At 45.8% G+C, this 21194-nt stretch overlaps 6 protein-coding genes across 6 annotated transcripts; 3 read left to right on the top strand and 3 right to left on the bottom strand.

Annotated features, from left to right (window-relative positions):
• Nucleotides 1-18: 18 nt before the first annotated feature.
• PGRI_016500 (uncharacterized protein) lies at nucleotides 19-1005 on the bottom strand (the record flags this gene model as incomplete). The annotated part of the gene is made up of 2 exons (XM_040789363.1): nucleotides 19-560; nucleotides 618-1005. 2 exons carry the CDS (start codon nucleotides 1003-1005, stop codon nucleotides 19-21), a joined length of 930 nt encoding a protein of 309 aa, XP_040646316.1.
• Nucleotides 1006-2192: 1187 nt separating this feature from the next.
• Nucleotides 2193-3205, bottom strand: PGRI_016490 (GILT family protein; the record flags this gene model as incomplete). The annotated part of the gene is made up of 2 exons (XM_040789362.1): nucleotides 2193-2715; nucleotides 2796-3205. 2 exons carry the CDS (start codon nucleotides 3203-3205, stop codon nucleotides 2193-2195), a joined length of 933 nt encoding a protein of 310 aa, XP_040646315.1.
• Nucleotides 3206-4956: 1751 nt separating this feature from the next.
• Nucleotides 4957-6907, top strand: PGRI_016480 (hexokinase family protein; the record flags this gene model as incomplete). Its single annotated transcript, XM_040789361.1, has 2 exons — nucleotides 4957-5588; nucleotides 5668-6907. The coding sequence occupies 2 exons, from the start codon at nucleotides 4957-4959 to the stop codon at nucleotides 6905-6907; spliced, it is 1872 nt and encodes a 623-aa protein (XP_040646314.1).
• Nucleotides 6908-8436: 1529 nt separating this feature from the next.
• On the top strand, nucleotides 8437-10469 carry PGRI_016470 (transcription initiation factor IIA subunit gamma; the record flags this gene model as incomplete). Its single annotated transcript, XM_040789360.1, has 7 exons — nucleotides 8437-8477; nucleotides 8541-8688; nucleotides 8775-8917; nucleotides 9308-9459; nucleotides 9518-9563; nucleotides 9622-10210; nucleotides 10446-10469. The coding sequence occupies 7 exons, from the start codon at nucleotides 8437-8439 to the stop codon at nucleotides 10467-10469; spliced, it is 1143 nt and encodes a 380-aa protein (XP_040646313.1).
• Nucleotides 10470-10560: 91 nt separating this feature from the next.
• Nucleotides 10561-11078, bottom strand: PGRI_016460 (uncharacterized protein; the record flags this gene model as incomplete). The annotated part of the gene is made up of 2 exons (XM_040789359.1): nucleotides 10561-10941; nucleotides 11004-11078. 2 exons carry the CDS (start codon nucleotides 11076-11078, stop codon nucleotides 10561-10563), a joined length of 456 nt encoding a protein of 151 aa, XP_040646312.1.
• Nucleotides 11079-16877: 5799 nt separating this feature from the next.
• PGRI_016450 (Tetratricopeptide-like helical) lies at nucleotides 16878-19971 on the top strand (the record flags this gene model as incomplete). Its single annotated transcript, XM_040789358.1, has 4 exons — nucleotides 16878-17264; nucleotides 17330-18618; nucleotides 18930-19010; nucleotides 19077-19971. The coding sequence occupies 4 exons, from the start codon at nucleotides 16878-16880 to the stop codon at nucleotides 19969-19971; spliced, it is 2652 nt and encodes an 883-aa protein (XP_040646311.1).
• Nucleotides 19972-21194: the final 1223 nt, after the last annotated feature.

Here is a 21194-nt window from a genome sequence, read left to right as displayed (position 1 = left end):
TCAGACCACGCAGTGAGCCTAAGGACGGTAAGAGTCGAAGGTACGGCTATCCAGTCCAATTCCTCTGTTGACGTGGCTATGGTCCCATGTGTCACTTCCAGGAACATATCGATCCCAACGCTTGAGTCCTCCGCGGTGGTTCAGCTGGTGTCCGTAAGGTCGGTAGGGGCTAAGGCTTGGGCTGCCTCTCGAGTCGTCGTCCATATGCTCAAATTTGCGCTTGCGACCGCCAGCGAGTTGGCTTGCATGCGCCTGGCTGACCTGAATGATGGCCTCGATCTCGGGAATCAGGTCGTTATCTTTATCAACTGCCTTGAGGTATCGCAGTAGGTTCTCGGCCGTATCACGGAGAAATCGGACGCTGTTAGTCCGCTCGCGGTGGCACTCGGTGACTTCGAGGATGTAGTAATCAGCTTTGGCCTTCTGATACACCCGGATGAGCTTTTCAGTATTGGGCGATTTGGATGCGCTAGAGCTTTGTGGCGACTTGCTGGCGTTGGCATCTTCGGTGGCACCTTCCACGGTATCGGTTGCAGTAACTGGTATTTTGGGAATAGGGCCTAGTAGCTTATGTTAGGATACATAAGAGTAGATTTTATCAAGGCACGGTGGCAGACCATTATCCAGGATGCGCTGGGCAGCAAAATGCGCAGCAATGACAGCATTGCTCTCATTCTCCGAGCGACAGTTCTTTGTTCCCAGATACTCAGCCAGGTAGAATTCAAGCACACCGTAGTGTTGCATAGTGTGGCCCTCATCATAGAGACGAAGCAGGACACGGTCATAGATTGTAACCTGTCCATCATCGTAGGACTGCGAGCGGTCGCGGATGGATTTGACCTGTCGTCTCAATCCATGGGAGAGAGCCCGAGCATGCTCACGGTTTCCAACAAGTTTTTTTAAGAGCTGGCTTGGATTCATGACCTCACTCCACTTGAGGTATAAATCGTCCTCCTTGCCATGCAACCCGCGCGACATCACAGGTTTGGCCTCTAGAGAAACCATTGCACACTGTTAGCATACTAAGATGATGATTTGGGAGTCGAATATTGGTGGGCTCAAGGCTAGAAGCAATATACCACGCTGTTTTAGATGAGAAAGTGACGACATTTCGTAATTCCATACGTTTTGACAACGTTTACGCGCGGTGTTGATAAAGATGGGTGGAAGGGAGAGAGAGGAAGGAGAAGAATTTCTAAGATCTGATCAAACAACAATGGGTGGAACACGTAGGGGTGCTTGCCCTCCCAAGTTTTCAGCAGAGATAGAGTGACAACTCCATAGATAGAATTGAACAACCCATATTTGCTTTACAATAGTAGTGATGTCCTGATATATGAGGATAAGATTTGTGTCCTCAAGTCCCTTCTTTTGAGGACAGATAGTTTCAAACGATATTTTTATACATCCATGGATCTTTCGACATTTTGAAGCAGGAGTTTTTGAAATCCCCATCTTATGTAAAGGGGATGGGGGACTTACGTCTTGAGAGAAGTCCGTCTACAGATCCTTTATGTCAAACGAGAATGGTATTTCCCACGACTATACACCTGTGATTGCCATGGCGGCTTTCACCTCCCCTTTACCTTCTAAGGCATCGGAATTCCATTTCTTTCTCTACATTTGTGCGCGGTGTTCCGACCAAGCCACATCCACCGCAAAGCTAGGGTATGTTGTTTTTTTGCCCAACGGGCAAATATGAGGGTGTCCAAAAAAGATCCGCATATTTCTTACTCGCCATTTGATCTCTTACTATGGCTGAAGATATGGAAAGAAAGGGATAGTCGACATCATCGTCGCCAGTCCACGGAATAGGTTGGAAAAAGCTGTGGCTGCTACCGCATGGATTTTGTTTTGACTCCATCTTGACAACAAGGCGGTTGACAATGTTCCTACTCCAAAATATAGGCACGCCACTAAAGGGCACACTGAAAAGAGCACTGAAAAGCCATCACAAGGCCACATACACGGCGAACTATTCTCGTATCCTTTAATTAGCAATATCAAATAGAAACCAGGCAATCCTTGCATAATTTTCTTGAGCAAAAGCTGAATGTAGGAAATTCCAGCTGGGTATAGCATGGGTGAAGTACGATAATATGAAGGGGTCATCAGTTACATTAATCAAGTTATCATGTCCTAGCATGTGGGTATGAATGTAAAATATAAACAGCAAAGTATCCATCTAGGTATCAGTTTCTCTCTTTCCAAAGCTTTTCGACTTGGTCGACCAAGGCCGAGGGTTGGCTGCCTTCTCCATTCTGAGCACAGTTCTTCCATTCATTGCTATCGCGGATACACCACACAGCATCGTCGAGACGTACTGTGCAACTGGTCTTGACGCCAAGTTGTTCGCCGCGCGTAGCGCTTTCACGCAGTAGCGCAAGCCCACTAAGTGGCGGTCCGCCATCCTTGCCATCGTTTGGGTCATCATTCTGCTGGCTTGCACACTTGTTTAAGGAATCAAAGTCAATCCCATGCTCCATTGCACACTGGTGGACAAATTCGCGTTCTGGAATCCGGGAATAATCATTGATCAGACAGTTTGCAAATCCTAGCGACCGGATAATAGGGGTCCGTGGGTATTGGGATGGAAGAGACGCTTCGTCCGCGGTGGGAGGGAAAGGAAGGTTGGCCGCACAGAGCATAAGCATGTCACCAATGCATTCACCTGGGCCATGCATGCACGCTATCTCTTCAGAAACTTTAGACACGCTGAAATCATGGTATTAGTCAAATGTTTAGGATATAGTCTAGTGTCATCAGTTCCTCTCGATATCTGATTTGATGCTCACCTAGCAATAAATGATAATTTGAAGTCCACCTTGTCACTTATTTTTTCCATGGCAGGTAGGACAAGTTTTTGTAAGCAGTCCTGGGCATCTGGGCATTTGCTCATAATGTGAGCCTCCAGCGGTATTTTAGTTTGTTTAGGTGTCTTCTGTGCACCAGAACCAAAGCGGCCCAGCTGTAAGTAGTTGTCATACTCTTCTTGAACCTCAGCTTTGTAGCTCTCCGTCTGTCGAGCTATGCCAGTACATGGGGAAGATGGCCTCAGAAGCACAAGGTAGCCGATGAAGAGCAACGCAATGACACCGATCCGACACAAATAAGTGCTTGTGCTTGGACGCGCACGACGATCAGGATCATTTGTTGATTTAAGAGTGTCGCCATATCTCTCGGAATAGAGCGGTAGTTTCTCCATGATGGGGTAAAATCAGAAGTGACGTTGTTTTGATAAGATCATGTGGAGAGTCCGGAGCTCCAGAGGTCCAGAGTCGCCAAGACCATTACATAAGATCTTTCACAATGGATCGCCCCATGCAGCCCTGGAGCCCTGCGATTATCACTATGTATTGTTTTGGTTGAAAGACTATAAGGACCTTGTTTTCTGCCAAATTCTTATATATATATATCCATAAATCTCCAAGATTAGATATGTTGATCAAGGCCACACGATATATCCACGTATTCGTCAGATTAGGCGACGCTCCGACTTCGGAGGTGATTTGTATGGGGGCACTAGCTTAGTTCAAACGGCCCAAGGCTAGAATCACCGGGATCTGTTAGGCATGGCTTATGATCGCGTGCTTTGAGGCTCGTACATGAAACCATTAATGAACTCTATGATAGAGTTAAGCCAAACACGAGAACCATCGGACTATTTACCGATAGGTAGATGACCAATTATAAACCTCAAGATCCTTAAGGCAGTTTAGACCGACTCCCGTAAGATATGACAGCCTGTGGCGGGTGCTAGCGAATTCTCGAGACCATGTGAACGGGTTCATTCCCGTTGGATAAAAGCGCGAGATGCGCCTATGTGAATACGGGTATGTCCGGCCCGAGTCACCACGCGAGTGCCACGAGTACCGTTTATATCGAAGTTAGGCGAGGCTCGTATTAACATTGGGAAATCCTTTTGATACTTTTGGCGCCTCCAAGCCAGAAACCTTTGACCCCACCCTCCTTGTCGTAAACAGGTACTCCGCGTGGAGTACATCTATATATATTAGTCTCTAGCGGTGTTGGAAGCGCTTTCAACCGCCTCATAGACTGTATTTCGTCTAATCCTGAGACTGCCAAGAATGGAAAGGCTTTAGCCGGATATACTTAGAGTAGGGTTACATAGTTAGAAAGATGTTAAAGAGGGGAGATTAAATTCCAAGTTGAGTTTTCTCCAATAGAAAGTCAAGGCTCAACTTGTCCCCAGCGTCGCATCGCCTCGTGTCTTCCGATGGTCGCATCTGTTCTCTTATATATAATTTAACACTTTCTAGGATCTGATAATCGTTTACCCCCACTTCTGACTTCTTACAATATTTGGACTAAAACCACAAAGGTACCCTGAAAACAAATTCCTTATATGCTTATGTTTCTTTCTAATTATTCTTCTTGTCCTGTCTTAAGTAGGGAGTTTTATACTTTCATTCCTTATCAACTCCCTCAGCGCATCTAGGGATACTTCCCTAGCCCAAACAACGCCCCGTATATAGTCTATTACCTCCCTCCCTCAGAAATATTATTTTCGAGGTGATCAGGGTAATCAGGACAATCAGTTTATACCAAAATTTCAAGGTATGTAAAACATATAAGATGGGGGTTTGGACACCCCCTTCTGGAGTGATCGTCGTGTTTTCTCTTTTTTTCCCCCGCAGCCCGGGTCGACCTGCAGACCGCGTCACCGAAATGTTCCCTTTTTCCCTTTATTGCAACCTCGCTAATACAGTTAAGACTAGCTCTTGTGGCATTGATTTAGCTTCCTCGGTAGCTTTTCTCCACAATTCAAAGGATTTTTGAGGATATGCCCTGTCACTATTCCTAAACATTCCAGACCCTACACGTCACTATTGAACATACCTGTGTCAGGTCATTTGGGTATTCTCATATACAGTCTTTCGGTGTTTTTTTTTTTTTTTTCCTTTTTAATTTGGGATACATATTCCATATTCTATCATGACTCTGGTCAACTCATCGTCTAAGAAGGACGAGGACGAGCCCGACATCATACATGACGATTTGATTGAAGAGGAGGAACACGAGGATGGCAATTTGGAATTAAACGCCATTCAACAAGAATTTCTCGCGCATCATCAACAATTGGAAGAGTTCTTATCACCATTATCCCTGGATGAGGCTGTTCTATACAAATTGGCCCGGCGCTTTTCCACCACATACCGCAACCTTGCCCTGACATCGGACCAACAGTTTTTGCCAACACCTGTGACTCAACTGCCTACTGGTCGGGAAACTGGTCGTTATCTAGCGATTGATGTAGGAGGTAGCAACCTTCGAGTCGCCTTTATTGAGTTGCTTGGAGAAGCTGTGGATTCCGATATTCGACCTACCGATGCCACGGAGAGGTCACGGGACACCATCCGGAAGGCTCAGCGCCAGCGGGTGAAGCGCACGTTGGAACGAGCATGGCCAATTCAAGAGCATTTTAAGAAGGACAAGGCCGAGGATCTATTTTCTTGGATCGGCGATTGCATTGCGGAGGTGATAGCGGAGAGTCTATCATCGGATGCCACTAAGAAGGATATCCCGGCTGAATTAGATATGGGAATTACATTCAGTTTCCCCATCATGTGAGTTTTTTCGTCTTATGCCTGTGTTTCCAGTTCTTCCACATGCTAGGTTATTTAGTGTTGTGCTAACTTAGCCCAGGCAAGAATCATTGGCAGAAGCCACATTAATGCCCATGGGGAAAGGCTTCGCTATTTCATCAGATCTCAATCTTGGACAGATCCTTCTGAATGGATATGATAAACACACAAGGCGACCTGATGAAGATGAACCTTCTACCAAACGTCGAAAGCTTTTCGCATTACCAAAACTGAAAATCCAAGCTATCACCAACGACACGGTGGCCACGCTAGCTTCCCTTGCATACAAGGTCAAATCTCTACCAAACAGTAGAGTCGCCATGGGTATTATTGTGGGCACTGGTTGTAACGCAACCATCCCAATGAAGCTCAGTGCATTGCACGAATCTAAAGCCAAGAGTGTGAACATAATGGAACCCAGCGCTGTGGAGACTATTGTCAACACAGAGTGGACTATTTCTGGTGCTGCACCGCCACTCAAGGAGCTCAACGTAACCACAAAATGGGATATCGAGCTGGACCAAGCCTGTGCACGCCCAGGCTTCCAGCCCTTCGAATACATGACCGGAGGCCGCTACATTGGTGAACTGATTCGCTTGATCCTATTCGACTATCTCACAACCGTCGCCAAATTATCGAAACGCTCCCTACCCGCAAACCTCATCCAAGAATACGCCCTGACAACCACATACATCTCTGACCATGTCGCCAAAGCCCGATCTGACAACGACCTTGCCAATGACTTAAATAAATCCCTCCCTCCACCAGAAAGCAGCGACTGGCGCTGGGATTCCCGAGCCGCCGGCGCATTCCGAAAGATCGCTCGCACAGTACAGAGACGGTCAGCTGGTCTGATCGCCGCTGCGGTGGTCGGACTCTTATCCTGTGCTCGCGAGATCGAGCTGAAGGAAGACAGCAACAGCAGCTCACCCGAGAATCCCGCTTCACCCCAGGGCAACGGCGACGCCAGCACTGAATTCGTTGGTGTGCCGGATGCCGCCGCTGCAAGCCTCAACTCTGCCGCCGCCGCTACCAACCATGCAGCTCAGGAACATGTCGTCCCTGTCATCGATCCTACGCCAATAGACTGGCAGTCCGGTCCTGAAGAGCTCGTCGTGGCTTACACTGGTGGCATTATCCAACATTACCCACAATTTAAGGAAATGTGCCAGCAATACATTGATCGTCTTATCATGCGGACTGGTCCGCAACGAGGTGGGAAATCCGTGTTCTTGCGGGAAGCCTCCGACGGTGGTGTCATTGGCGCTGGTGTTTTGGCTGGCATGGTTGTGCGGAAATGAGGGTTTTTGGAATGCTAGCAAGCATTTATTCTACTTTGTTTCTTCTTCTTTGGGGGAATCTAGCAATGCAAAAATGGTTCAAATTAGGTGTTAATGGGATAATGTCTGTTTATTTTTTTTATTCGAGTTGGCGCTCACGACATAGAAATGAGATTTGATTTCTGCCACTGTGATCCTACTTTGGACAGTGGTAATTCCGTTCATATACGTTTCCATTGGAATTGGAGAGTCCCCCATTATATGGCTTCTAAGTCTATGGTCTCATATTCTTCCTGGTGAAATTCTACTCTCTGGGTGGGAGACTCCGCCGCCGATTAAAGCACAACACTGAAGCCTGGAATGTGAGGCAGTGGCCCGAGCATTGACAGGACATGTATGCAAGCACCGTACTTGCCCTGGCCCAGGACCTGGCGCATGGGGATGAACTCGCCCCCAACCACGAAGTCAAATGTTCCCAATGGTACGCGCCCAGGTGTATTCCAACTATTGAAAGTTAATAAGGTCACAGCGAGAGCATCATGGCCGATTGCACTGTTGCACCCAAGGAATGCATTTGTTATCCGTATCAAAAAAAGGGCATGCACCTGGGCATATATCCGGAATACTAATTAGGCGAACTCAACCGAAGTCAAGCCTGGGCATCCTCATCCGTGATATAGGAAACAAAATTCCAAGAAGTCTTGTTTTGATGTTGTAATTTCCGGGCTCTGGGGGCCGGAAGAGAACGACGACCGAGAACATTCCTTCCCACGTGTCTTGGCATCTGGAGCCGAGTATGAATTTCAGGTCCCATGACCTCAATTGGTATGTATCCGCGACATTTGAGATGATCATGGTTTGTTCGATATGTTCATGTCGAATATTGTTTCAAATTAATCGGAACATGTTGTTTCGCACGCCGCGCTTCATTGCATTCGGTTTTCCGTCTTCATATTCAATTCCAGAGGCTCCTCCTTCTCCAGACATTTGTTCGAGCCGCTCGCGAAGCTCGGCGTCGGCTTGTGAGACGGTTTTGGCCTTGGGTGCAAGTGTGTGGGGCTTCACATCTTGGCTCGAAGAGTTCTTGGATGTCTGGTTGGTTTCCTCTTGCTTGGATTGAGACTTTTGGTAAACTTGTGAGTCTATAGCCCCAAATTAATATATGTTAGCTCTGATATGGGCTTTTTGTATGGATCTGACTGACCTTGCGCTTTTGATGCTCTGAACAATGTTGTTGATAATGATCGTACATAAGTAAAATGCAATTGACTAGACAATGCTTTATTGGAAAGATATCGAGGCCCCAAGCTCTTCAACATCATACTGCGTAGTCATCCACCTTGTGGTATGCACTTGAGGAATATGTGAAAGAACGCCTAACTACAAACATTCAATTTGTGACGCAATTTGAGATAAGAATTTACACGTGACTATAAGAAAGTCACGTGCGACCGACCGCCCCCGCGATTCGGCAGGCGATCATGAACTTGCTCTTGTCACTCACTCCTCCGACACTCTTTCGACGAGTCTGCCATTATTTTTTTCTCAGAATGGCGTCCGTAGCTTACTATGAGCTTTACCGTGGCAGCAGGTAATTATCCCCGATGAGATGAAGCAAAGCGAAGGCCCCAAAACTGACTCAAGGAACCTTTAGCCTTGGGTTATCCCTCACCGATACTCTCGACGACCTGATCAACGAAGGCCGTATTGAGCCTCAGCTGGCGATGAAGATCCTTGGGACCTTTGACAAGATTGTCACTGAAGTTTTGGCCGACAAAGTTCGGGCCAGACTGACCTTCAAGGTAACTCATTCCGGTTCAGAGAACATCAAATGGGTCATCGATCATAGTTCAGCGAGACTAACATATACATTTCCCACCACTTTTAGGGCCACTTGGACACATACCGATTCTGCGACGAAGTTTGGACCTTCCTGATCAAGGATGTCTCGTTCAAGCTTGACAACCAGACAACTGTGACCGCAGACAAGGTGAAGATCGTGAGCTGCAATAGCAAGCGTCCTGGTGAGGCGTAATTCGATTATTACATGGGCAAAGATACTGGCGTTTTTTTTTGTTTCCCTCGACTGGTTGGATAGGCGTTCTACCGGCAGTCCGTTCTTGCTTTCGGTAATATATCCTGCACGAGGCGTTTGAGGCGGTCCCAGTTCCTTTCATCTCGCATTACCATTGTCTGAAATGACTTTAGATACCCAGAAATGAGGTTGATATTTGCAAGATTTCCACTCCGTAGTGAAGGTCCAAATTGAAGGTTTGAGTTGTACCTAGGTACCCATGAACGGAATGCGGGTGACCGCACCTTATCGGCCATGGATGCCTATCAGCAGCTCTCTCTTTCCCTCACTGTAATCTTTCCAGCTACTTATTGATTTTGCTCTATATTATCTTTGATTATGCCCAGGACATTACCCTGGCTTCGCGCCGAAAATAGCATCCCTGTGAAAAAAGAGTCAACACCGCGGAAGCGCGTGAAAACGGAACCCAGTCCTGATCGCGACCTCACTCCCAAACACTCTCGAGTTTCTCCCCCCAGGCGCGATTTTTTCAGATCCTGTAAGTTTTATTTTTGGAATACGTGTGACAAAATATGATGTCTGATCCCTTTGTCCAGCCCAAAGCCCGCCGACATCTCCCATCAGACGCTGTCCCTCCGAAGAGTATGATCGTAACCAGGCCCCGCGCAACCCGGAAAAGCCACTAATAGGCACATTATAGATTCTTGATTGAAGGAATTCAACACGATGATGGTTGGGTCATGGTCGAAGACGAGTTCTACGCCGTAGCACAGACATTTACTCAACATCTACATCATGCGGAGTACTTGCGACGCAGAAAGGAAGTGAAAGCCGCAAATGCAGCCGGAATGAGTGAAATTGAGAGGCCTACAGACAACCGTACCCCAGTGCCAAATGAGACTGAACGGAAAAGAGAAGCGGAGGCGTTGAGGAAGCGACAAAAAGCTGGACTCGCGCAGATGGGAGATGGGGGAGTCGACAACGATGAAGATGAAGATGATGAGAGATGGGCTGGGACACATCTTCATGATCTCATGACGAGCCCACGAAAATCACGGTCCTTGGCGGGAGTTCACGGGCCTAAGTCCTCTACCAGGGCTGCTGCGGGCTTTGGACAGATGCCTACCTCGGGTATTGGACGAGCCCGGGTGAATAGTATCGGGAGTGTGACTGCGCCATCAAAAGCAGCAGCAGTTCCATGCATCAATCTGGATGAAGAGACGGCCTCGGGTTCGGATGACGACGGTGACGATCTTGACCGAGAAACCCAGCCAGTCGTGCTGCCACCGGTACAAAGAACAAATGCTATTCTAAAGGATCAAGTTCATGATCAAACAACACCACGAGCCCGAAAGCAATTTAACATACAAAGCACGTCTACTTCAAGACCGAAAGTGAAGCCGGCACTTAAGCGACCCAATGCAGCGAACACGTATAAATCACGGGTTCAGTCGCTTTTTGATGACCTTGATGAACTACCAGAGTCATCTCGGATTAATAAGTCTATTTCTAATAATTCCCCAGGACCTCCTGCAAGACCGCCTGTAACGGGCGGAGGAAACAATTTAGATCCAAAAAAATCCCGGCACAATGAAGTGCCCACCTTCTTATTGTGACCATGTACCAATCCGCAATTTCCCTACGAACACGCTAATTCGGCGTTTCGAATTTCCTCCATCTTTATCGATTCGACCGGGGCCTTAGTTTCATGGCCTGCAGCTGAGCTTGATATCCACCATCGGGGCAACTTCATACGCTCTCGGTAGTGGACGACATTCTCCTGCTCATCCTTCGAACCTGGGCCCGCATCTTGCTCTTCGTCGATGATGGTAGAGACACCATTTCGATCATCGTTCCGTCCTTCTCCACGGTCGCTGTGCGGCTGTCCTGGGGCGTAAGCGTGCTGTGATTGACTAGTCAGATCTGATCGTTCCGTCGTATTTTGGCTGGGCGAGAGAACTGACTCGGCATCAGAGAAATAAGCAGGCAATTCTTCTTTTCGAAAGTTGGTGGGAGGACCCTGTTTCATGGATTTGTTAGCGACTGATCTTGCAACAACCCATTCCTGGTCACTCGACTTACAATTTCAATGATCCTTCCCTTTTCACGTCTGAAGGGTGACTTCAGGCACCGGAAAATTTGGCGAAAGCATTCCATGTTGGATTTATGGTGATCTGGTCGGTGGATAAGGAGCTTTATAAAGAGCAAAGCAGTTCGTGGGAGCTTGGAACAATGGCGATTCCAGCTAGGGTGTCCAATGCGAACAAAGAATCAAAAGAATGATGGCAACGCTTGGAGGTGAAACAAATAATATACAAGCGAGTGACAAGGAGAAACGAGAGACTGGGGATGACAACACCCAAAGAAAACAAAGGGAACAAAATGAAGGAAAAATCTGCAACTGCTCTACACCATTAAGGCGTGTTTAAAGAAGTGAAAAGACATGGAGCGAGAGATACATATATTAATATGGGAATAAAGTTGCCGGCAGTTGAGTATGCACATCTATACCATTCCCGGCATGTCAAGGACGCGATCCACAGTCTCCAGCTGAGCCAGGCGACAGCCGTACCTGTGGCATGGACAGGATGACAGGCTCGGCACATCTGGCACTTCACTCCCCTGCTGGCAGTGGGTCCTCCCTGGGTTGAATTGCATGCTTTGAGTAGGCAGTTTCGAATGCTTGGAGTCCCTTTGACCTATTCCGGTTACTAGGAATTCAAGTTTTTATCAAAGGCGATCATTTCTACGGGTAAATCTCTACATGCAGGCAATATACCCACGATCTGCTGCAACTCATCCGATACAGTCAATAGTCATTACAGGTAATCATGACTGCAGACTGCAGGGAAGGTATGCTTTTAAGACCCATGCAGATTAGGTATTTGACAGTGGATCAAAAGGGAACGAGTCCAGACCAAAGGGGTAAAAGGGAGAAGAAGCAAAGAGAGCCCTCGTGTTGCGAAACATATCCCTCTCATTCTTCGTGTCCCCTTTCCACTTTTGGATTAGAGACCCATCTAGCCGTTTAAAGTTTTGGATATCCCGTTTTCCACAGTACTCCGTACAGGATATTTCAATAATAACCAGCCGTCGGTCATTTACGTCCCCGTTTGACGGGTCGGATATGTGCATGAATGAACCCTAGGTCTTGGAAGCTAGAAACGGGATTCCTTGTCCCTAGCTCCGGAGGGAACCGATTATTCTTCTTTTTCATGCTTACTGGAAGTGGAATGTCTCTTTGCCTCGTTTCCTTCGTCTTTGTCTCGGAAACCGTTCTCATGGGACCCGGGTTCTCGGGAAGCAATTTTAGACATTTCTTAGGATGCATCGTCGATCACTAGTCCTGTATGGAACTGCCGTGCCGATCGATCATGTATTCGTCACTGACAGGGACGATCCTCTAGATTATCTCATTCTTTAGGGTCATATACCATCTGCATTTGCCGGAGTAGGGGCTTTGACCCCGGTGTATTTAATCTGATATTGGAGGACAAGCGTATACACAATCTCAAAGGCAATAATTAAGGCAACTATAGGTCTCAAGTGGAACATAACTTCCAGCCACATTGACAATTCCGAAATGAAAGGTTCCTCGCCTTGCCCTTTGTTACATATTTCCTTTGTCTACAATAAGAACTCCGCTAAAAAGTTCCAGAAATACCATCAATTCAATCGAGTTAAAAGAACCTTGCGGGTGGCTGCGAGGCTCGGGAATGGTTGGCGTTTATTATTTCGCGTCCCCCTTGCATCGGAGCAATGCCGAGTCAAAGGACAGCATGGTCAGTTTAGTTCCGCAATGATTTTTACGCAGTACGCGTTCTAATATCGTTAGGTTAAGATGGAGGATATGAGGGTCAATCCAGGCTATTCTTGTACCATAATTCTATATGTCAGGTATAATTGTTGTTGCGTGTTTCATTTCGACAAACAAAATCGAGCCCTAACTTGAATGGACCTGCAGGGATAGAAACCTTCGATCCTTGAGTTAAGTCCGAGTAAATTTATGAATGCTTAAAGATTTCCGTATATTTACGACAACTCAATTTAACCGTTAATTGAACCCTCTCATAGTCAAGGTATCTAACAAATACTTATTCGGGTAAACGCTAAAGCCATGAATGAGTACCGAGCTCGGGAGTGGTATCCATTGCAGTCCGCAATGCAAGGTTCCGCAAGATCGGTACGGAGTCGTTTCTAAAGGACCCTTGAATACAATATTCTATTGGTGTATCGGCCAGTTCCGTCCGATAAAGTGGTTCCCGAGCCTGAGGTTTAGCTTACATTCCTGGTTATTAAACTCACCGGTAAATTGGAGCATTGCTTGCCCGAGAATGCATTTCCGTGCGCTGAGTATCCATTCTTGCTGGATGTTTATATACGAAGGGCGTGGCACTCCGCGGCCCAACTCATACATGCTCTCTGTATTTATCTGTGCTGTGGAGGGTCAGTCAATGAATCAATCATCCCAAATTTATGTCTGCGCAAGCGCTAAGCATGGGGTTGCTGTAGACATGGATCAGTTAGAATGCTTTGGCTTTTAAAATATACTTTGCACTAGTAGGAATATAAGCTGCATGAAACAATTGATGTATATACTTCACAGGTAAATTCAAGCTGGGATCTATTCTTTCACAATATCTATAAAAGCCAAGATGATATGTCGTCTAAAGTAACAGATATGTTGACATATGAAGCCCTTACTGGAAGCTTCAGAGAACCCCATTGCTGAAGTCAATGACTTGCGCTTTCTCAACGAGCCCATCAAGAGTTTTAACAAATGCCAGATGAGACGGATCGCTTTGTACATAATAGTCTCTATCTGCAGCACTTTCAAACTCTACAACAAATGCATGTGTAATTCCATTCTATCATGTATCAGTATCATCTGGTTTGTCCATCTTTTGTGGCCCCAGGAAAACTTACCTGGATGCCTTCGGGAGAGTTATCCTTCCCGCCAGATGCAAATTTGATGTAGGGTTTTTGTGAGGTGGGATGGATACAACTGTCTCTGAGCGCAAGCATACGCCCACAAGCCTTGTAGATAATTGTTAACATTCATTGAAAATACTTCATCGCTAAAAATAAAAACCATGTAACGGGTCGGGATCTTGTCATTATATACGTACAGCATTGATGACTTCCTCAGATAGGTCTGATTTGAATTGGAAAAGAACGATGTGAGTAATCGACATCCTGGATGCCTTTTCGAAAAATAAATATGGTGGTGAGGAGAGTAGAATAGGTAAAACCCGTAACGTCTATTGTTTGAGCGAAAGATGGAATAGCTAGAGGAGCCTTTGGGGACATTGTTCGCTAAAAGCGGGGTAAAACAACAAGCTTGGGTCACATGACATAACTAATTTGATGTAGTATTGCTCTTATCTCTGAAAGGTCAGATGAATGGTTCAATTTGTTCAGTCATCTTGACCGAGGGGACATATGAGGAGAACTCAGGTTCAGGCACAGTATATGCCTGAGGCGCTAACCGTCTATCCGCAGTAAACTTAGCTGTTGTGTAACGACTGGTGGAACTATGAAAACGAGTATTAATTAGATTGTTTACACCTAGATCAACAACACGATAAATAGCTCACTTGTTAAGATATCTCCAAACTCATGCTCGCATCATTGGTAATCCCTGTAAAATTACTTGAATCAAGCTTAAGACAATGCTAATGCTGCCAAAGATAGCCACCAGCCAAAACGTCCAATACTGCAGAACATTGCGCCTATCTCTTATGAGACCTATGATTGAGCTTGGCCTAGCATCTTTTAGATCATTTGCTATAAGTTCAATCCGGTCATACAGTACTGGAAAGTCTCGGGCAGCGAAGTAGAGTGGCCTGTCAGTGGGAAGCATTGCCAAAGTGTGTCCAATCCGCTTCTGTGTGCATATTTGAAAAAGTAGGGAGTCGGTTTGGTAGGTATGCATATCCGGCAGCATATAAAGTTGGCGAAAAAGTTTCCTTGACGGCACCGACTGAGCAAAAAGAAGACGATACGATAAAAGTACCTCTCGAAGGAATTGAGAAATATCTTCTTCGTTGGCACGTGGATCAGCAGAGGAGCCCTCAATGCTGGCAAATGAGTAGACCAAGCCGCGTGATTGAAGCATCTCAAGACAAAAGGACGGATATCTAAAGAGCGATAAAGTCCTGGTGGCTTTGTCATAATCAAGGTGCAATGCTAGGGTATCAACCCATCGTATATTAACATGAAGCAAGACATGAAGCAGGTGTGCGTTTGTTTCTTCCGGATGCAGGGGCTGCCAGACCGACGCCATGCTGCCAACCTCACTTGCAAGATAGGGAGAATTTGCCGACCTGGCGGGCAAAAGTTGCCCAAAAGCTTTTAGGAGAACAGATAATGGACGGTCGGAAAGTTCAGCCGGTATTCTATGCGTATCAAAAACAAGACCTGATTGAGGTTGGTCGGAGTCTTGATGAATAGCTAATTCTTGTATCGAGCAGACGTTGAAAGCCGCTTGGTACAACATAGATCGCCAGCCTAGGACAGCAAATACAAGAAGCGTTTGGGCCCCCTGCAGCTCATTATTATAATCAAAGACTCCAGTTTGTCGTAAATATGCGATGATCTCATCAATGGAGACCCCCTCGGTCCCACGCGCACAATCTTGAATGCCTTCGAAAAGAGTTTCCAGGCTCTCTTTGTCTTCAAGTCTGTATGTCCCCACTCGGAGTTGCACGAGACTGTGAGGTAGATTTCTAAGCTGTTGGGAGATCCATTCGTCGTACCAGCTCATATCGATACTGGTATGCGTGTTATCAGTGCTGCGTAGCTTGACTTGGGATTGTTTGATTTTGCGCAAGTCATTATGTGAGTCCTTAGCCAAAACCAAAAAGGCTTTAGTGATAGACACTTTGCGAGATTTGTGTTTTCCTATCCAGTCACTCAATAAAAAGCCTTCGTGGATTAAAAGCAGCTGCTGGGTTACTAACCGACTTTTGTGAAAAGCATAGTGGGACTATTATAGGAATATTGAAAGTGTTGACCAATTTCCTGAATCCCGCTGAATATAACAGGACTGATACCGGCTAGAGACTGGTATCTTTTCACCCTTGACTTCTCCAGGCCGCGTTAGCCACGGCATTAAGCGTTTCAGCATTATCGAATCCTTGCAAATGCATAGGCGCCTACTCCATATATAGAGCAAATTCGAATGATTGCCACGGAATAAATTTATAGCCACAGAAGAGTGGGTCAAATGATCGATAAGGGAAGACTATTGGTTATCATATATAAAAATAGCGTCTTATGATGGATAGACCGAGCCTTTCTTGATCAAGTATTCTGGGGCTTGTCGATCTGAATTAGAACACATCTCTATACTACTTCGGTCTCATCTCGGACAAAGGAACCTGTCGATTGTATCTGTAAAGTAGTCATATTGCAAATGAAAATAACTTGAGACCGATCCGCCCGAGATCCATAAGACCAATGAGGCGTCCACTGCAACGCTGTATAAATTAATGACCCACTTAGTTAGCCTTGGCTGGCGCTTACCCTTCGAATGTGTTGGACTTCATGCAGTTTGAGCACATAAAGGGCGTCACTAGGTATCACCCTCTTGCTGGCTAGAAAAGCCTTTCTTACTCCTCCGTACGGAGTAGGAGTAATAATATCCCTCATTACGCCCCTCTTTTTCTTTGCGTAGCATAAAATTTTCCCACATAAGTGGTCTCCAGGGCTATTTCCTTAACATTTACAATCGTCCTTGTTATGCGAACCTCACCCAAGTTTTCTTTTTCAATCTATCAAAGTCTAGAAATGTTCCTAACCAGTAACTACCATTATACAAAATTTTATAAACAATAGACATCAGTGAAAATCTCGTCCTGCAACTAGAAAATGGTTAGGGTGAAAAAGTACGCTCTGAGACCAAACCCCGCACTTTTGTTTTCATCTTTTTTGAAGCTCGTTCTCAACCCCAAAATGAGTCCACCGAGCCCTTTTGATTTCAGAGAAGCCACCAGCGCTTTTGGTGAAATTCGAGAAGAGGGCAAAAAAGAGAATTATAGGAGTCCAATATGGCAGGCAGCCATTGATAGATATTATGAAGAGTTGAGAAAAGGAGGAGTCAAAGGCCCAACTATTGATCGCGATGTCTGGAGCATCCACAGTCCGGATGACCTTATTCAACAAATCAATGATTTTGCACCGCCCAATTCCAGCGTTTCTAGCCAATGGGTCGGAACTCTGCGCAGACTGGAACCAATACTTCTTAGTCTCAATGATTTTGCAGCGGTTATCACATTGGCCCTAGGGATGCAGGGTCAAGTTGCTGCAATTATTTGGGGGTCTATAAGACTAATATTAAAGGTAGAGAAGCGAAAAACTCCTCGAGAAAAACGAAACTGAGGGATACAGGACGCTGACTGTACCAGTTTGCGCGACCAGTCCTTCCCGAATTACTCGATATGTTCGAAGAATTAGGCCGAGCTTTACCAAGGTTCCGCAAATATGAGCAAGAGTTGCCAATCACAAAAGCATTAGAGGAAGCTCTCGTGGCAACGTACACTGAGATAATTCTATTCTGCGCTCATTCCATTGCATTTTTTCGAAACAATCCGAATATAGCGCATAGTCGAAGCGCCTGGTCCAGATTTAGCAATGACTTCCCCAAGGTTATGAAGAACATTCGACACTACTCAAGGGTTGTGGACGAAACAGCCGACATGATACGTCTTTCCAGAGAGACTCACTCAGCGGACACAATCGACGCAATGAGTTTCCTACAGGATTCCAAACCCAAGGAAATGAATATTCCGTGTTACATGATACCATACGGTCTCAACAACAGGTTTTTTGGAAGACCACTTGAGAATGATCTTCTGAAGGGCATGCTCGATCCAGATGAAAGCACTAAGAGCATGAAAGTGGTCTCGATCTACGGAACAGGGGGGGTCGGGAAAACACAACTCGCCCTGCACTACGCCAACACTTCAGCAAATCTATTTGATGTAATTGCTTGGATTCCCTCGGAAACACAAATCAAATTCACGCAAGCTTTGGCGAAATTCGCATCCAAGCTTGGTGTCCCGAAACCGGATGATACAGAGGATGAATATCAATCGATCCAGAAAGTGAGAGACTGGCTGAATGTATCCGGGAAAACTTTCCTTTTGGTATTTGACAATGTTGAAGATCACGGGATTTTGGAACAACTTTGGCCAGCCAGCACTAATGGGTCTGTCATCATCACTTGCCGCTCACATTCCGTTGCAACTAAGCGTACCACCAATTTGATACATCTGCAATGTTTTGCAGCGGAGATGGGTACAGAGGTACTTTTCTCGTTGACTGGTTTGAAACCATCGAGTGAAGAGGATGCAGCAGCTGCAAAAGAATTGTGCGAGCTGCTAGATGGGTTTCCCCTTGCCATGGTCCAGCTGAGCGAATTCATCAACGAGCGTGGATATTCTTATCAGGAGCTTTTGCCTGTTTACAAAAGGTCAGCAGCAAAGATATTCGCAAGATCAGCGGTGCCACTACAATACGAACATACGTTAAACACAGTTTGGGATGTTTCGTTCCAATCGTTATCCACTGAAGGAAAGATACTGCTGAATATGCTTACCTTCTTCGATTCCGACGCGATACCGGAATGGCTACTCTCAAACCCAAGAGCCAATATTACTGAGCCACGCCTAAGCTTCTTATTGGATGATTTCGAGTATGTTTCAGTTTCCCGGTAACACCCATTAGATTGCTTACAATGAACAGTTTTTCTGATGCTATCATCAGTTTAACAAGAGCATCGCTGATTGTCCGATCACCCACAATGAAAGCAATCACACTACACCGACTCATCCAAGCTACTGTCTTCTCACGTCTGTCTGAGGCAGATGTGCTGATATATTTGGATTGTGCAATTCAAATGCTGTCTTCCAGTTTTCCGAACTCTTGGATCGAAAGGACAAACCAGCAAGGTCACGGGTGGAAATTATGGCAAACCTGCAGTGTAATTCTACCGCATGTCAGCAGGCTCATGAAACTGGTTGAGACGCACTCGCTTAAGACCACTAACGTGGAGTTATTTGCGGAGTTGATTTTCCGCGCCGGAACGTGAGTTGAATTTCTCTTAACAGACCATCCGATCAAGAGATCCTCTTTGGCTCTAACTTGCTAAAGGTACCTTTGGGAACGCGAGCAACCGACAACTGCACGTTACTTCTTTGAATATGGCCTTTCACTCGATATCAGCCACTCCACTCGGAATTATGCGCATGCCTGTCGACTTTTAGGTCATATTGCACTAGACTTGGCACAACCAGACTCTGCGTTGAGTGCCTATCAGAGGGCATTAACAGTAAGAAAAGAATTAGAACAAGAAAACTCTCCCCCAATTGCAGATGTATACGACTCGATAGCTTGCAGTTACACCGAGCAAGGAAGGGTTGCCGAAGCATTTCAATATCTTTCAAAGGCAGCAGCTATTCACAACGCACACAACCCGCTTCATATGGCCAGAACACATGCAATCTATGCCATGACGTATCTCCGCGCCGAACAACCGGAGGAGGCATTGGTGTCATTAAAGAAATGCTGGGAATTGCAAAACCTGACTGAAGAACAGATAATTGATTCCAAGTACCCCAAGCATAGTGGTGATATTGTTCTTTTAGCGAGGATCAAGTATGCTCAAGGGTTGAAGCAAGAGGCTCAGCAGCTTGCTTCTAGGACAATTTCCATTCGCAGGGGTCTTTTCGGCGATAGAGGACCTAGAGTAGCTGACTCTATGTTTCTTGTTGCTCGGATGTTGGTAGCCATCGATGAGAATGTATTGGCCGCGAAAATGCTTCGCGCAATTGTTGACATGAGCCGAGGTGTGTCTGAAATGCAAGGACATCTCGCTAGAGCCTTGTGGTTTCTCGGGATCTCAGAGTTACGATTGGGTAACGCGGTTTCCGCTGAGCAGTTCAAAATTGAAGCTCTAAAGGAGCGCAACAAGCTTGGTGGGAGAGGTAATTTATCAGAGGATAATGATCACTGCTTCGAGAGTTTGGTTGGATGGATGCTCTGGTGAAATCAATCTGCTAGTTTCTAACTATGTGGCTCCCGAAATATATTGTTAGCTATAACTACTTCATTTTACTTAGGCCGGCTACAACTCTTATCCTACCACTTTATTATTTCAAAGGCACCCCCGTACACCCAGGCCAAATGGGATAACAAGCATCCACTCACTCAATATAGTGAGCAGCCCTTCGTTTAAATCCCATCCACCAAGCAACCCTTTTAGCGTTTCTCAATAAGTCAGGGTCCTACGTAGCAAAAAGACCAACTCAATCAGCTGACTTTCAAGACCTTCAGATAAGACGAACCATATTTATTATATGGATGTGACAGAACCCACAATGTTGCATACAAATTTTGTGCCGAATAAATCACCAGGACAAAAAGATGACCTAGTTAGTAGTGCGAATACTGAAAAGAAGTAAAAAATGATGACCGACGCAGGGATCGAACCTGCAATCTCTTGATTCGTAGTCAAGCGCCTTGCCATTGGGCCAGCCGGCCGGGACTGTTATATGAATTTGGGCTCAAATGTGCATTATAAGCGAAGCCTAAGTGGGGCCCAAGTCTAAATGTCGTTTTACGCCAACTAGTGTGTATTTATTGTATTCTAGTATGTGGAATCAATATTTGCGATCAATATCTACCATTTGATCTAGAATTATATGTCAAATAACGCGTGCGTTGCAGCTTTTACTTCATTTTTGCAAAAGCGTACCAACACGTGGCGTCATATTACATGCCTCAAGACTCCTAGCCCCGGAGGTGTGAACTATAGAGATGTCTCTAATGCAAGAGGCCTAGCACCATTACTATATAATTTTCTGCATTGATTAGTGTCATATTGCCAGCTAATGCCATAATATGATGTCCTTTTGTCTGTGTTTCCAAGCCATGATCAAACATCCCGGGGCCATGTCGAGTTGTCCTTAAGCCTAAGCCCTAAGTCATAAATTCCCGTCTTTTAGCTGGCTTCATTGACAGAGCCCATGCCTATGGAAATGACGGTAAAGATATTCAAGAAGCTATCCAGTCGAGTGCACTTTCTCGCAAAGAGACTTTCGCAACAACCAAGATTTCGAACGTTTTTGTCGGTAACCCTGATAGATTCGAGTAAGCATACGAATCTGCGATGGAGTCCATCTGTCACATAAATATATTGTATTGATCTATCTCCACGTGTGGCATGATAATGTTGAGAGCGACACGTTGAGAAAGGTCTACTTATAAACA

The sequence above is a fragment of the Penicillium griseofulvum genome, assembly GCF_001561935.1.
Source record: "Penicillium griseofulvum strain PG3 chromosome Unknown contig_80, whole genome shotgun sequence".
Taxonomy (NCBI): domain Eukaryota; kingdom Fungi; phylum Ascomycota; class Eurotiomycetes; order Eurotiales; family Aspergillaceae; genus Penicillium; species Penicillium griseofulvum.
The sequence above is the reverse complement of the archived record's forward strand: the minus strand, read 5'-3'. Positions and strand labels throughout refer to the sequence as shown.